The following is a 16,871-nucleotide window of genomic DNA, read 5'->3' as shown; positions in this document are numbered from 1 at the left end:
AAGTAGATTGAAGGCAACCTTAGCCACCTGCTGATGGTGGCATTTGAGTCAAGTCTGAGAGGAAGCCATGAATTTTTTTTTTTAATAGTAAGTTTAGGGGGCAACTAGGTGGCGCAGTGAATAGAGCACCGGCCCTGGAGTCAGGAGGACCTGAGTTCAAATTTGACCTCAGATACTTGACACACTTAGTAGCCGTGTGACCTTGGGCAGGTCACTTGACCTCAATTGCCCTGCCTTCCCCGCTCCAAAATAAAAAAAAAAAGTTTATTTTTAGTTTTTAGCATTCACTTCCACAAGTTTTAAATTTTCTTCCCCTCCTCAAGATAGCAAGCAATCTGATGTGGGCTCAACATATACATTCCTATTAAACATATTTTCACATTAGTCATTTTGTATAGAAGAATTAGAATGAATGGGAGGAGCCATGAGAAAGAAAAAAACAAAACTGAAAAAGAAAATAGTCTGCTTCGATCTGCATTCAGGCTCCATATTTCTTTCTCTGGATGTAGATGGAAGCCATAAATTCTTGAGAGCCAGAGGTGAAGAGGGAGAGTATTGCAAGCATGGCAGAGTGCCAACACATTGGTATGGAGTTGGGAAGTGGAGTGTCATGTCTGGCCAGCAAGCAGGCCAGAATGCCTGGATTTTAGAGTGCAAAGAGGGGTGAAGAGTGTGAAGACTAGGAAGGGGCCAATTTGAAAGTGCTTTACATACTGTACAGAGGATTCTTTATATGAGTCTTGAAGTAATAGGGAGTTGTTGGAGTTTATGGAGTCTGGGTGAGATGGGGGTAGTGGAGGGAAACATGATTACACCTGTGTTTTAGGAAAATTGCTGGCAGCTAAGTGGAAGATTGATTGAAGTGAGAAGGCCATTGCAGTAGTTCTGGGGTGATGAGAGTCTGAAGTAGTTAGTGCAGGTGTGAGTAGAGATGAGGAGGTCTCATAAAAGATACCAAGGTAGAGGTGCAAGATTTGTTACCAGGTTGGATATGTGGGACAAGTGAGGAGTTGAGGATAACACTGATGTTTCAAACTTAGGTGACTAGGAGGATGGAGATTGTAATGCCCTCAATAGTAAGAGTGAAGAACAGAAGAGGAGAGGGTTTAGGGGGAAAGATAATGAGTTCTGTTTTGGACATGTTGAATTTGAGATTTCTAATAGATACAGGTTATTCCAGATTATAGCTAAGGAAGGAAAGTAGGTTTGGGAAGTCAAACTCTAAGCGATTGAAATACCAACGAATGTCCCAGAGAGCAGACAATTAAACCCATCTCCTCGGTCATAGCAGAGAAATAAAGGCATATAGACTAGAATATTCCATATGTTTTCAGATATATAAAAGATTGTAAATTTTTGTTTAATTTCCTTTTTTGCCGCAAAAAGTTCAAGCTGAGGCTCTTTGTGCAATTACATATAAAAGGCATCAATAAAGTTTATTTTAGAAGCAAAAAAAGGCAGATGCCTTTAGAGTATTGTTTGAAAACGTCTGAGTCTTTACTTTCCAAACCTTCATTAAATATGCCCTATATATGGCTGTTATGAAATTTTTCAGAGATGGGAATATATGTATGTGTGTGTATATGATAGTTCTTGATATTTTCTAGTTGACCTTTTCTATATAAGGATTTATATGCTATGACAATACTAGTTCTATGGATTTCTCCTCCCTAATTCTCAGGTTTCTTGAGATTTGCTCAATCTTAGTAATTACTTTTTTTGGTTTCTGGCAGGGATTGGTAGTAAGCAGGTTGTGATAAATGATGTCTTTTATTTCATTTTTTGTGTTTGTATCCCCAGTACCTAGCAAAGAGCCTGACGCATAGTAGATGTTTAATAAATATTTTTTGAATTTAGTTGATTTGAATTTCTTATTTCTTCATTGTTGTCTTTATGATTCATTAGAGTTATTATCCATAACAAGTGAATTTGATCAGTGATTAAAGATTTAACCTTTTGGTTTTGGCAGTTAAAATTTTCCTTCAAATATGGTTAAAAATGTATTCCAGTTAAGAAGGCAGGGAAGTATGTAGCACATTTTAGGTTTCCATCAGATATAAAGATTTTTCATAAATTCTTTTAACCCTGTTTCATGCAAAACTAACTTAAATGAATTGTGCACATCTATGCCTTCTTCCATAGGATGCTAAATACAATTTAATTGTTTTAGAGGATTTATTGTAATCATAAATGTCAGTTATTGCATTGTGCTAAATAAACAGTACCATGGTACTTTCAGGGCCTGTTGAGGGGTATAAAAAGTTTTTTTCCTCCTAGTTCTAAATGGCTTGAGACTGGAGTTTTCATTGTTGTCATTACCGTTTCTATCTTAATTTTTACTTCTTGGTGTTCTCCCTCATTAACTTATAATTGCTGCTGTCAGTGTCTCTGCCTACTTTTAATTTGACGTTTTTATACTTATTCAGTTGAAAGCTTATGTATTTCTCTTTTATGCTTATATTTAAAGGTGTATTTTGATTACATGAGAAGTTGGATCAAAATGTTACAGCAGTTACCTCAAGCATCTCATAGTTTAAAAAATCTCTTAGAAGAAGAATGGAATTTCACCAAAGAAATAACTCATTACATAAGAGGAGGAGAAGCACAGGCTGGAAAATTGTTTTGGTAGGATTTACTGTTGTTTTGCATGTAACATTAATAGTTTTCTTAATCTTATATTATCAGTTTGATTTGAAGTGCTTGCTTTCTATAAAGTTTCAGATTTTAGTTCAGTTGAAATCATAATTGTTGAGGCCAGTTCCCTAAATGGGAAGGCTGATGGAAACCAGAGAAATTGGGCTACAAAGGTTATATGGGAAGTAGAGTCTTAAGATAATGTGTGCATTACTAGATTTTCTCATGACAGTATATAACCTGGGCTGGCTGTACTCTGTTTCCATTATCTGAGGAAATGACGCTATTTAGGTTTTCTGCTTAGAAATGAATTCTTCTCTTTGCACTGTAGCTCCATAAAAGTATTGAATAAGGAGAGAGGATTGGGAGAGCGTCTGAAGGTGACCTTTATTCCTTTTCTAACAGGGTAAATACTTGTTACTCAGGCAAAGGGGAGAATTGAGCATAATTCTTAGTAACTTTTACCCCTAAAGTTCAATACTGAACTCAATTTTTATGTGGAAGTTAATGTTTTCATAGGGATTGGCAAATAAGTAAAGATAATTTTTCTCCTTAGTTTTGTTTTTTTTCTGTTATGTTCTTTCAGTGACATTGCAGGAATGCTGTTGAAATCTACTGGAGGATTTTTAGATTGTGGCCTGCAGGAAAGCTGTGCTGAGTTCTGGACTAGTGCTGATGATAGCACGGCTTCAGATGAAATCAGGTCAAGCTACTATCTGTCTTCTTTTTTCAAATTATGTTCCCTCTTTTGTGTTTTGTCTGTCCTTCATGAGCATAAAATCTGTTAAGCATATACTAATTCAATGAGAATAAGAACATGGGATAAATTACAATTATAAATCAACTTTTTATTTTCTAGCATTTTCTAGTTTTCCAAAGTTTTCCATTTATGTAGAAGCTAAAAGTTACTATCAACTCATATCTTACCTTTGTGACTTAATTTCCCTGGACCTCAGTTTGCTAATCTGTAAAAGTGACGGGATTAGGCTAGATGACCTCTGATGTCCCTTCCTACTCTAGGTTCCTGGTCCTAGGACCCTCAAGGAGGTGTTATACGTTTACCAAAAAAACCACCAAAAACAACAACTTACTGAATTTTGCCTTTCTCATGTTTTCTTCTTTGTGGTTTTAGAAGATATTTTATATGTAGGTGAACTGGGAATGTATTAACTGAAAGTAGATATCTTTTAGTTTAAAGATACAATTAGAAAAGAATAGGACTGAAAAGTTAAAGGTAGATAGAACTAATTCTGTTCATATATTTTCCTAAGGGAAGAGAAAAAGCTGTTGCCGTATAAAATATGAAAAAAGCTTTTGGTCTTTTGATTCTTAATGTTTATAGGTTGACTGGAGTTAAATAAAGGTCCCATGTGGTTCCTAAAACTTTCAGAGGTCTGATCTTAAACAAAAGTATTTAGAAGGTAATGGTTTTCACTGATGTTTACTAACTTGTGTGAGAAAATACAATTTTTTAAAAAAGAAAACAATAAGCAAGTTTCATAACATATCTGATAATCTGCTGCTTTTTATGAGCAACCTAAATTTATTTTGATGGAAGTAGCATTTGTTTATATATATATATATATATTTCTTTTTTTAGTCCCTGGGGCATATATTAATTCATAGTAACAGGATTTCAATCAACTTTACAGGAGATCTGTTATAGAGACCAGCAGAGCCCTGAAGGAGCTCTTTCATGAAGCTAGAGAAAGGGCTTCCAAAGCACTTGGCTTTGCTAAAATGTTAAGAAAGGTGAGCGGATGATGGTAATCAAGTTTGGTTTTCATTGCTTATATTTTTATGTATCTTTAAAGAAACATTCAACTCAGTAAAAATATTTTTTTCAACTACGGCTCTAGGATCTGGAAATAGCAGCAGAATTCATAGTATCAGCACCAGTGCAAGACCTTCTGGATATACTGAAGTCAAAACATTATGTTAAGGTAAAATTATTTAAAATAGCATTGGTGAAATGTAGACGTATCGCATTGTATTCTGAGAAGTATCAAACTCAGGCTGCAGGCAAATGGAGCCTGCAAAACTCCTAAGTGCTTCAAACCAAATTAAAATGTAATTAGAAATGTTTAACAAAATAAATAAAAATGCATTACAACATATGTAATGTTAACTTGTGGTTTTCTAAGTCAATATGTGCCCACAGGAATCTGTTCCTATTTGAGTTTGACACAACTAAGCTAACAGATGATCATTTATATACAGACCTTGGTTTAAATATGTTACAATATATTCTCACTTCAGGAGCAAGAGAAGTTTTAGCAAATAAATCCAGACATGCCAGAACAAAATAAAATCTAAAGTACCAAATAGCTGTAGAAGAAATGCAAGGTGTTGAATTTAGGGTTGGAAGACCTGTATTCAGATTATAGTTCTGCCTTTTACCACCTTTGTGATTGTGGATGATTCACTTAAGCCCTCTGGGTCTCAGTTGTTTTCATCTGTAGAATTAAAAGATTAGACTGGATGACCTATCTCTAAGTTGTCCTTATATATCTAAATCTATGATCTATGATCTTTTATATCAGCCACTTCTTTCAGAGGTAATGTATAGATAGATAGATCATATACATACATACATACATATATATGCCTACATATATATACCTACACACACACACAGAAGAGTGTAATTCTGGCTCACTTGCTCTGGGAAGGTGGTCACTTTTCAAATGTTTGTAAAGAAAGGGAGCATATCTGATTCATAGAGATATTATTAGCATAGTTCTCTACATGGTGTTTGTTTTCCTGCCAGAAGCTTTCAGCAAATGTTTATGTGTGAAATCTTTTTCCACCTTGGGAGAAAGATTCAAGGTTTTACTGAATATCTCTAAGGCACCATCTATATCAGGTCAGCATCATGGTTGTACTCCTATTTATTCCTACATGCATGCATATCTATGCTTATTTCTTCTCTATCTCTGTTGATTGTCAAAACATAGGTTAACTCACTTACAATATAATGCTAAACAATTAAAAGGCAAAAAAAAAATTTATTTTTCGCTAAGTAGTCTCTTGATATTTCTTTATTTAGATGTTTATGTTTACAAACATAAGTTATATTCTTTTCAAAGGAACTGTTCTGCTTTAGTTTTTTAATTATCTTTTTATAAAGCTCTTGGTAAAGTGCCTAGCACTTAATGGACACTGTAGAGATGTTTGTTCCTTTTGTCTTTTGTATCACCTTATTTCTGAATATATCCTTCCCCTGTTTAGTCAACCACTCTTGGTAACAAAGATTTAAGAAGAAGAAAAAAAGTAAACAATCAAAACTAATTAGACCAGTAACCACGTATGACGGTATATTTATTGGCTGTTCCAAACTTTCATCCCTCCACTTCTACAGTAAAGGGAAGGCGATTGATTTTTCTCAATTCTTGGAGGGGGTTAGGGAGACAAATTGGGTCATTCAGAAAGAGTGTGTGCACCTCAAAGCCCCTCTGAGGTTTGGAGATTGGTTGAAACTACCCAGGAAGGGGCCAAGAATGCTGATTGAACAATTTAAAGGGACAAAGAGCTTGTCCCTGTGGTTGTCTCTAGTGCCTTTTCCTCACCCAGTCATTTATATGGGAAAAAGGAAGAGACAAAGGATTTGAATATTTGAGAACTCCAAACTCCAAGCTATTTGGTAATCATTGGACAAATAACCATTAATCGGTTGATAGTCTTCAGAGATTAAAATTACTGGGGGAAAAATGAATAATCCACATAAATTGTGGCAAGGTCTCTGAAGACAGGACCAAAGGCCCTTGACCAGGAAGAAGAATCCAAAGAAAAGACTAAGCTTGAAGGTATCACGTAGCTGGGAGGATCTTAATCTTGCTTATAAAGAAACCTGGGGCTGAGAATCTCAGGAGGCCTCAGTATCCAACTGCCACTCTGGGACAGACTTGTTTTCTTTCCTGGACGCTTGTTCCTGGTGTACAGCCAATTGAAGGAGGCTACTCCCACTCATGTGGTGGGAGAACACAAGCTATCTCCTCTCAGAAACAGTGTGGCTCAATGTTAGGAGATCTGGGCTCACTCCAAGCAAGCCCTCATTGTACTGTGAAGGAACAAGATAGGAGTACCTGAGATGGGCTTCTTGCTGGTGTTCAAGGAACAGTATCTACCTGTCTTTCCTAAAAGATCTGGAAAAAGCCAGTAGATCTTAAAAAGCAAACTAGTACCTGCTCTTCCCTTGACAAGAGAGTTCAAGGATTTTATGTGAGCCAGAGGCTATGGATTTTATGTGCAATAAAATAGAATTTCAGCATGAGTAATCCAGGCTCAACTAGATCAGTGTGATGCTATTATTAGAAAACATCACTGATCCTACAGCATCAAAGGCATGAGTTACCCTTCCATGCCCTGATTACCTGTATTCTTCCTTCCCCCTCCCCCTCAAAAGACACAGACACACACAGACATACACACACTGGAGTGTTTGGGTATCAGGGAAGATTAGCATCTCTAGTGGGAGGGCTTGCTGAGCCCTTTTCAAGGCTACTTATCCATCTTTGGTGTCCACCTGCCACCCAATCTCACCTGTGGCTCCAAGAACCTGTAGCATGTGTGGTGGCCACACCCCAGCGAACCTACAAGAGTAGAAATAGCATTTTTGTTGTTCTTGTTAAGTTGTTTCAGTCCTGTCCATGGCAGAATGGGAAATATACTGGATTTGAAATCAGGGGGTCTAGAGATCAAATCCCAACACTACTCATTATTACTTCAGTGATTTTTGGTTCTCTTTCCTCATCTCTAAAATAATAAGAGTGTTGGATTATGTGACCCATGAGGACTTTTCCAGCGCTAAATCTGTGATTCTATGGTTCTATATTACTAATAATAATAGCAGCTAACATTCGTATAGCACTTCCTATGTGCCAGGCACTATGCTAAGTGCTTTAGAGATGTTATTTTATTTGATCCCTGCAACAACCCTGGGAGGTAGGTGATATTACTTTTACTATTGTAAAGATGGGGAAACTGAGGCAGACATGTTAAGTGACTAGCCCAGGGTCACACAGGAAGTGTCTGAGGTCAGATTTGAACTCAGGGTTCTCTGACTCCAGACTCAGTGCTCTACCCCTTGTACCACGTGGCTGCTCCTTCTGTTGAAGATTTATGTGGGGATGTAAATACCTGTTGAGCAGGTAGTTGCAGGCTGATCTCAGTATCACTAGAGGGAGTATACACAAGGTTGGTGTGACAGAGCCATGTCTTTCCTTGTCAGCCTCAGCTTCTGGGCTTTACCAGCCCTGGCAGATGTTCTTCAAAGACTATACCATACTTATCTACCATTCCCTGCCTTTCTGTACGGGTCTTTTTAAAAATACAGCAAACTTTTATGATGAGAGAGACCTATCTTTCTTAAAGCTTTTTGCCACCAACATTTATTTCCCCTTTTCATTTGTATTAATACTGTTTTAAAATAACTTTTAAATTCATTGAATAGTTATTGCTATTATGTATAAAGCATTTTGCTAATTAGACACTGAAGACTTCTTATTATGTAAGTGCTTTAGAAACCTTAAAACTTCTTTCTGTAAATGCTGGCTGTTATTATTAATTCTTTAGTCTGTTGTGTAAAATTTATTAGCACACTTTGATTTGAGGACTATGTAAGCTCAGGGAGTTATGTAATAATAGTATTTAAAATGAAACAGTTGTATTCATGATAATAAAGTAGTTCCAACACTGTAGTTTTATTTTCCCTTTTTGGTACTTTTGTCTTTATGGTAACTGTAAAAATTATAATTAAATCCAGTTAGCTCTTGATTAGCCTATAAGATGATTGTATGGTTTATGCAAATTCCACATTTTTCTCTTAGTCTGCTTTGCACTTTTAACTTTTGACTGTTCCATTCTGTAGAAGAGAATTGTACATTGGTCAAATTCTCTATTACACAGTCATTGAGTACCTTACACATTATACATCCAACACTATTTGCTGGATGAACAATATATGTCTTTTCAGGAGAGATTATTGGTTAAAATAAAGTTTGGGGATCATCTGTAAATTTCACTTGGCTATACTTCGTCAGTCTCTGATCAAAGTACATCATTGGAGATTTAGGAAAATAAAAATTAGTGCTGGCTTACATTTCAAAAAGAAAACATACATCTGTGCATATGATACTCAGTTACTACTGAGCTGAGCCTGCATTTATACTTAGCCTGAAAGGACCGATATATTAGCACTTTATTTCTTGCAGGTAAGTGAGGATAGAATTAAGCTTTGTCTGTGACTTATATTTATAGGCAGAATTAGAAGAAATTATGGGCTATTTACAGAATTAAGTTTATGTAGTAAAATCTTGGCTATTCAGAACCCTTGGGCATATGAGTAGTTCTGGTTAGCCAAGTTTTCCAGAGCTATTATGGATTCTGTCGTCATCGTTGGCTGGCATCAGCATGTCTGTTCTTTCCTCTTGCTGCTGTTAGTCCTCTGTATTGTGGTGCCTTTTCTTCATTTTTGTCTCTTATGCCTCCTTTCACTCTCCCCGCTCCCTGCACTTTTTTCCTAGTTGTAGGGGAGAAAAGGTCAGTCTTTTTGTAGACCACTCCATTCACTTAGGAAGTTTCTTTTCCTTCCACATGTTGGAGCTGACCTGACATAACAGAGCAGCCATAATGCTCAGGGTTGCATCTCTTCTTGGCATATGTATTTTTTCCTGGGTATTCAGAAGCATCTTCCCCACCAGAGAGGTTCTGGAGTTATTGGTCTGATGATTTCTAAATCCAGAGTCATTCTATAAGTGTCAAAGTTCTAAAAATGGTCCATTCTAGAAGGCTGAGGTTTTACTGTCCTTAAAACAGAAGAGCTCTAAAGTCATATAAATGCTTAGAGAACCAGTCTGATAATAAGCGTATCCAACTTGAAAACCAAAAGGTTGTTCATAAAGAAGAAGAGATAGGTAGGTAAAGTGTAACTGTTAGGGAATGAAGGCAGATCAAAAGCACATGTGTGAATGTACATCTGTGTACACATATACGTGTAAGCATGTATTTATTACATGTAATCAAAATGTGTTTACCCAGGAAAAATCTGTATGGATAGAGAATACTGTGCTATATAAAGTCTTGACATTACAGTTCTAAAATTCACTAATTTAAGGTTGTGTCTAATTAAATGGTAATTACTTCTTTAAAGAACTGAGTCAGCAAAAAATGTTTTGGGGTTTGTTCAAAAATGCACACGCTTATAACTTATGTGAAATGATGAAATTTCTGTGGTACTTCTTTTTTTTGTACTTAATAATTTGCTCAGTACCTTATTACCTTACTAGTACTACCTTAAATGTAGTGGTAGAGTTTTCCATGTGCTGGTAAACGTTTAACAACTGACTCTTTTTTAAAAAAAATGTAGCCAGGACACACTTTACATTTAATCTGTATTATTAACACTTTGTCCATCACTTTCTTAATTGTAGACAGTCAAACAAAACAGTAAGTCAAGCCCTGATTTGTAGCATTTGCCCATTTCTAAGATGTAAATTACGCTCACACTGTCAATTTAACAATAGCAACTGATTCCAGCTCAAACCTGGGTAGAGTCATTGTGTTCTGTACTTGGGGAGTGGTCATTTTCATTATGACTAGCTTCATTACATAGTTCATCAATACAATGCCTTGATGTAAATACAGAAAAGTTCTGTTGTTGCTGCAAAAAGTAAAACTTGATGTTATCACAAAAAATTCTAAAAATACATGCGGTTAAATATATGGGTAAACAGATAGTAACTGATTTTAAATTACGTTGACCTTTTAACCTTTTATGTGCATAGCAATTATTAATGTGATTTAAATTTAAGCATACTTTAGTTTTACAATGGCATCATTTTTAATTTTGTCTTTTAATAACATTGGAGTAATGTGACTTTTGTCATTGTTGGTCAGGTAGTAAGCAGTTATTACATATAATTATTACATGTACAATTTGCACTTTTTTGTGACAAAAAATTTAAAGGCTTTAAAGAAGAATGATTTGAATTACTGTCCTTGGAATATGAACTATGTTCCAAATAGCTGCTTTTCAGAAAACAAGGCAACTCAGAAGCTATTAGAATTTATTCTAATTTCCCTAGTAATTATCCTTAGGAGGACTCTTTGGAGACTTTTTTTTTATAAAATCTAACCTGTTTTCATTTGCAATATATGCTCCTGCAAACTGGGTATTACATACATTATGTTTTTTTATTAAAAATTCAAATTTATTTGCTTTCCAGGTACAAATTCCTGGATTGGAAAATTTGCAAGTATTTGTTCCACATACTCTTGCTGGGGAGAAATGTGTTATTTTGCAACTACTAAATGCAGCTGCAGGAAAGGACTGTTCAAAATATTCAGATGATGTGTTGATTGACGCTTATTTACTCATGACCAAGCATGGTGATCGAGATCATGACTCAGATGACCACTGGAGCACATGGGAAGGGCCACCTGTAAAAATAGTGCCTCAGGTGGAAACAGTTGACACACTTAAAAGTATGCAGGTATGACAATCTTCATGGTATAATTTCTGAAAATATATCTTGATTTTTGTTGTGCAAAATTGTAGTATATGTGACAGGGAATAGCGAGAAATTAAGCACAAAGAAGTAGGTTGGAGTCACATTTGGTGGCGCTTGATTACTAGGCGAATTGGTTCATATTTCATTTAATAGTGGGAAATCACTCATAGTTTCTGAAAAGGAATTATGTGGTTAGACAGATGCACTGGAATAAATACTTTGGCAGGAGTATGAAAGATCAATTATTGAAGGTTAAGAGTGGAAGCAGGGAAAACAGTAAGGTGGCTGTTGCTATAACTTAAGCAAGATATAATAAAATCTTGACCTAAGATGGTGGTAGTAGAAATGGAAAAGAAGGGATGGAAGCAAGAGGTGTTTTTGACATAGAGTCGACAAGCTTGTTCAATGTAGAAAAGCAGAAAGAGTCAAAGGTGACACTCACTTGGGTTTCAACCCCGGGTAACTGGGAGTCTAGCTATACCATCAAAAGAAATGGGAAATTAGGAAAAGAGGCTAGTTTTGGAGTAAAGTCAAAAGTTCCATTTTGGGCTTTATTTGAGGATTTGGTTTAACAAAGACAAAAATGTCTAGCAGGCTATTGGAGACGTAGAAAGCTCAGTCATATGCTGTGCAGAGGTTAGAGGTAAAGAAAGAAGATAGAGAGACAATAAGGCATGGTCATGAGTTGCCCATAGGTGAGTACTGAGAGGTAAGAGAAGAGGATTGAGAAAGTCTTAGGGGGATGATCTGGCTTAGGAAGTAGGAGAAAGAAGAATAAATAAGGAAATAGACTGAGAAGGATAAGGAAGACAGGGGAAGTAGGAATGAACAGTGACATAAAAGCCAGGGTAGTAGAGGGGTATATCCAGCTATGCCAAACATAGCAGAGAGGTCAAAGGAAATAAAAAACCAAGAAGAGGGCAGTAGATTTGGTCATTAAAAGGTTAGAGATTTAAATAGATAGTTGACCATGGAAGGACATTGAGGAAAATAATAGATGGTGAGGAAGTGGAGGTAATGAGTTTAAACTATTTGTAGAAATTTGGTAAGTAAGGAAAAGAGAGAGAAGGGATAATAACTTGACAGAATTGCAAAGTCAAACAGGTTCTTTTGTTTTGTTTTGGGTTTTTTGGAGGGAGTTGAAGAATTTGTTTTTTAAGGATAGGGAAGACCTGAGTATGTTTACTGATAAAAAGGAAGGAACTAATAGAAACTGAAGATGCCATCGGAAGGTATAGCCTCTTTGGTGTGTGGCTGAAGTGGGGTGGAAGAGTAGGTCAAGGGAAATGAGTTGTTTGGGGTGCTGAGTGGTTAACATGTTTGATGGGGAGTCAGTATGTATGTTGAAGTCCCCTAGTATGAGGACAGGATCTGGGAAGGAGAGGAAAATTTTGAGCCATGCGCCAAACGTTAAAGCAAGAAGGAGAGTGACTTGGAGATCGTAGACAACATCTATGCATCTCTCTGACTTTCCCTTGGAAATGCCCCTTGGAATGGGAACTTTGGGTTGTGTTGAAGAGCCTAAAGGCTTTTGTTTGTGATTATCACTTGCATTGTGGGAATATTAGTGAGAAAGGGAATTATTTTGTTAATTATGCCTAGATAAAATGTGTGTAAGATGGAAATTGAAATAGTAGTTATTGAAGAAGTACCATGATGTAGTGAAAAAACACTTGATATCCAGAGACTGAGTTAGAATCCCACCTCTGCTATTTACTGTCTTTTGGTCAGTTCACTTAACCTAAATATCAGTTTCCTCCTCTATAAAATTAAATTCATATGGTAGGTATGAATGGGTTTCAACATATAACTAATAAGGAGTTGTGAAGAAGAATACGAATAAAAGGTTATCAAGGCATTGTATCATAGGAAGATGAGATGGTACCCTTGTGAAATCAGGAGAAAATAAGGAAGACCTCCAGCAGATTGGGTGAACCCCCATGTCAGATGGGGAACTTATGGGCAAGAGTCTCACAGGATGGGCAGGCATAGATAGATTGCAATCTATTTCCCTGGAGAGAATGTCAAAATCCATGAGATTGTATATCCATTCCCATGTTACTTACCTTGCAGTGTTGTAAGAAAAATACTTTGTAGAACTGTGAAGCACCGTGCTAATTCAGTTCATTAATTTATGTAGATGTACACATGTTATTTTTTTTCGCTCTGGTAGTAATGGTTTGCATTAGAATTTTGGAAGTGAGCAATTTGTCAGTGTCTTCTCATGTACTAGGTTTGATTTTATATTCCTAGGTTGAAAATCTTCTCTTAGTAGTCATGCAGTCTGCCCATCTTGTGAGCCAGAGAAAAGCTTTCCAGCAGTCCATTGAAGGGTTTGTGACTTTGCACCAAGAACAAACCTCTAGTCAGCCAGTCATCGCCAAAGCTTTGCAGCAGCTAAAGGTACTTCTACCTTTCTCTTATCTGACATCCCTAATTCTTGAAATGTTATGGGAGAGTTGATATGGTTTAGAACAGGGATGGGGAACCTGTGGCCATGAGGCTACATGTGGCCCTCTAGGTGGTTCTCAGGTGCAGCCCTTTGACTGAATCCAAACTTCACAGAACAAATCCCCTTAATAAAAGGATTTGTTCTGTAGAACTTGACTCAGTCAAAAGGCTGCACCCAAGGACCTAGAGGGCCACATGTGGCCTCAAGGCTGCAGGTTCTCCACCCCTGGTTTAGAGGTTTGTAGTAGCATTGAATGAATGAATTCATGAATTTAAAAAAAATTATCAAGTATTAACTTTATGCCAAGTACCGGCAGATATGAGAGAGACAGTCCCTGCCTGTGCACTCTTATCAGAAGAGACTATAGATATAAAGGAGTCGTGGTTAGAGAAAGTTTTTTGGAAGCAATAGTGTTCCAGAGCAAGAGGTGAAAAGTTGGGGCTGACGAAAACAAGTGTGTGTTGGGGGCGCTGTGTGCAACAAAAAGCATGGCAGAAAAATGATGAAGTACGGTGCTCAGAACCACCTGGATATGGCCATCTGTCATGATTTTTTTTCCTGTGGGTCTCACTAAATTTTTACAACCTGTGTACGCATATAGTTTACTAATACAAAAGATGAAACAAAATTCCTACTCTCAAGGTGCTTACATTACCATAGAATTATAAAATTTTAGTAGTGTAAGAAACCTTAGAAATTATTTAGTACATCCACATTTACAGATGTGGAGCACAACACCCAAAAAGGCTAAATTGATTGCCCGATATTAACAACACAGCTAGTTAGTCAGCTAGCACTTACTAAGTACTGGCACTGTGCTAAGCACTGGGGACACAAAGAAAAGGAAAAACAAATCAACAAACAAACAAAAAGCCAGGTCCCACCAAGAGTGCACAATGTAATGGAAGTGCCAACAGACAAGATAGAGACGAGATAAATTGGGGTTTCTCTCAGTGTGATCGCTCTAAGATTCAGTAGGACCGGGAAAGACTTCTTGTAGAAGGCAGAGAGACTTGAAGGAAGCCAGGAGGTGAAGATGAGGAGGGAAAGGGAGTCCGGGGAGTCAGGAGATGGCATGTCCTGTGCGAAGAGGCCAGTGACACAGGAATTAACATGGAATTAGAGGATTCTGGGATGACTGCCAAGCTGACTCTGGCCAGCTCTGGATGCCAGAGAGGGTGCCAGCATTGCCATAGATGCCACAAGCAGAACAGGCCTTGACAGGGGGACTGAGACGAGAAGCCAGGTGTCCCAATCCAAAATCCCCAATGTGCACTAATATATTGTTTGCTAGAGGAACCACAGAATCATTTCCTTGATAATCATTTATTCATTGCTTTAACAATTTTGTGTTTTATATACACATGCTTACACACAGTGTATTTAAATATAGGCATCCCTTGGTTTCAGAGGTGAGAAGTCAAATAATATACCTAAAGTACTGGACTCCAAAGTTAAAAAGTCCCAGGTTCAGCGTGTCACTATGGGCAGGACACACTCCCACTCTGAGCTTCCTTTCTTTATCTGCAAAATGAGGATAAAACTCCTTCCTAGTACCTGCCCCACAGGGATGTGACGAGGCTCTGCGTCCATTAAAGTAATAAATAAATGTCACTGCTTGTTATGGGTTCTGGATAGGCGGGTAGAATCCAGAATATTCCCTTGGTGTTCCATACTTCAGGGGAGGCAGTGTCCTTCTGCGGGAACCTTTTCTTGGCTCTGCTTGGAGCCTGGGAAAAGTGAGAGAGATCTGACATCTCTTTTCCTGCTTCTGCTCTTCAGACTTATTCTTTATTTATCCTTTGCTAGAACCAGATCAATGTTTTCTTCTTTCTCAAGCCATGAGTCGTGGGTCTGCCTTTGGTCATCTTCTGGCTGGCTTACATCATATTAATTGCCCACGGTTACCTACCTCAAACTCCAAGGACAGGTGAATGGGGGATGCCAAATCTGTGGGGTTGGGCGGACCAGAATAGCATCCCCTTGCCTGCTAGTTTCTTTTCTGGTGTAACCCAAGGGCTTATTGTTACCTATTTTGCTTTCCATTAGAAATCAGTTTTACTCTGGGGGTGGCTTTCTGTCAGCCCCTCCCTGTTCCCCCTTTTATTACTTCCACTATCCTGCACCTGTATGTTTACCAGTCTGGCCATATTACCACCACTACCCCTGTTACTCCAGGGTCTAAGGTGAAATGCGGCCTGTCATTGAAAGTCTCTCACAGCCTAGTCCCTTGCTCTCATTTCAGTCTTCTTGTATGCTCTATTCCCCTCTATTCACTTTATCATCCAGCAGCACCTGCCTTCTTGCTGCTCTTCACACGAGACACTCCATCTCAGTCCTTGGCCTTTTCACTGGCTGTCCCCATGCCTGGTGGGGTCTCACATCTCACCTCTACCTCCTGGCTGCCCAGGATTGCTTCCTGACTCAGCTCGAATCCTACATGTTGCAGGAGGCCTTTCTCACACTCTGTGTACCTGTGCCCCAGGCTAGTTCTTTCCTTCTAAGATTTCCTTGCATCTCCTCTAAACTCTTATTATATATAACAATGATAGCTAATACTTATGTAGTACTTACAAGTTTGTAAAGTACTTTATAAACATTTTCTCACTTTATCTTCACAATACCTGGGAGGGAGGTGCTATTATTCTCCCATTTTACAGTTAAGGAAACTGAGGAGGACAGCTTCTTAGAAACTTACTCAGGGTCACTCAGCTCTAGTAAGCGTCTGAAGTCAGATTGGAACTCAAGTCTTTTGACTCCTGAGCCAACATTCCATCTACTTTCTCTTCTGTCTGCCTGAATGTTTGCACGTTATCTCCACCAGTAGAATGCGATCTCTTTAAGGGCAGGGACTGGGTTTTTTGTTTTTCTTTTTTCTTTTTATCTCTAGCACTTAGCACATAGTATACCATTAATATATAATTATTGACTGACCAGTTGACTGATCAAGATAGCTTTGGAGAAATTAGCTCCTCCTCAGAATTTAGATTCATTAATTTTCATGGCTAGAGATGGAAGAGATGTTAGAGATAGTCTTGTCCAGCCCCCTCATCTCATAGATTAAAAAAGCTGAGTCTCAGAGGACTGATGGGGACTGTCCAGCGTCACACTTGAGGCAGCTAGATGGCTCATTGGATAAAGAGCTAGCCCGGGAGTTGGGGAGACCTCAGTTTGACTTCAGAAAAATTAACTGTGTGCTCCTAGGCAAGTCCCTTAACCACAGTCTGCCTCAGTTTCCTTAACTGTAAAATGGGAATATTCGTAGTACCTACTTT

General features: G+C 37.8%; 1 protein-coding gene across 9 annotated transcripts in view; it reads left to right on the top strand.

Moving 5' to 3' along the window:
• MAP3K4 (mitogen-activated protein kinase kinase kinase 4) overlaps positions 1-16,871 on the top strand; it is a 154,481-nt gene that overhangs the window by 101,495 nt on the left and 36,115 nt on the right. For all 9 annotated transcript variants that reach the window (XR_005010879.1, XM_036767180.1, XM_036767177.1 and 6 more), the window contains exons 6-11: positions 2,468-2,625; positions 3,221-3,337; positions 4,287-4,386; positions 4,494-4,577; positions 10,860-11,126; positions 13,398-13,547. Coding sequence is in view for 8 of the 9 variants with exons in the window: in XM_036767180.1 (XP_036623075.1) it covers positions 2,468-2,625; positions 3,221-3,337; positions 4,287-4,386; positions 4,494-4,577; positions 10,860-11,126; positions 13,398-13,547 (876 nt within the window). In the remaining variant the exon portion in view is untranslated. The remainder of the gene's footprint in view (positions 1-2,467; positions 2,626-3,220; positions 3,338-4,286; positions 4,387-4,493; positions 4,578-10,859; positions 11,127-13,397; positions 13,548-16,871) is intronic.

Source organism: Trichosurus vulpecula, chromosome 7 (assembly GCF_011100635.1).
Source record: "Trichosurus vulpecula isolate mTriVul1 chromosome 7, mTriVul1.pri, whole genome shotgun sequence".
NCBI classification, from domain to species: Eukaryota; Metazoa; Chordata; class Mammalia; order Diprotodontia; family Phalangeridae; genus Trichosurus; species Trichosurus vulpecula.
The sequence above is the reverse complement of the archived record's forward strand: the minus strand, read 5'-3'. Positions and strand labels throughout refer to the sequence as shown.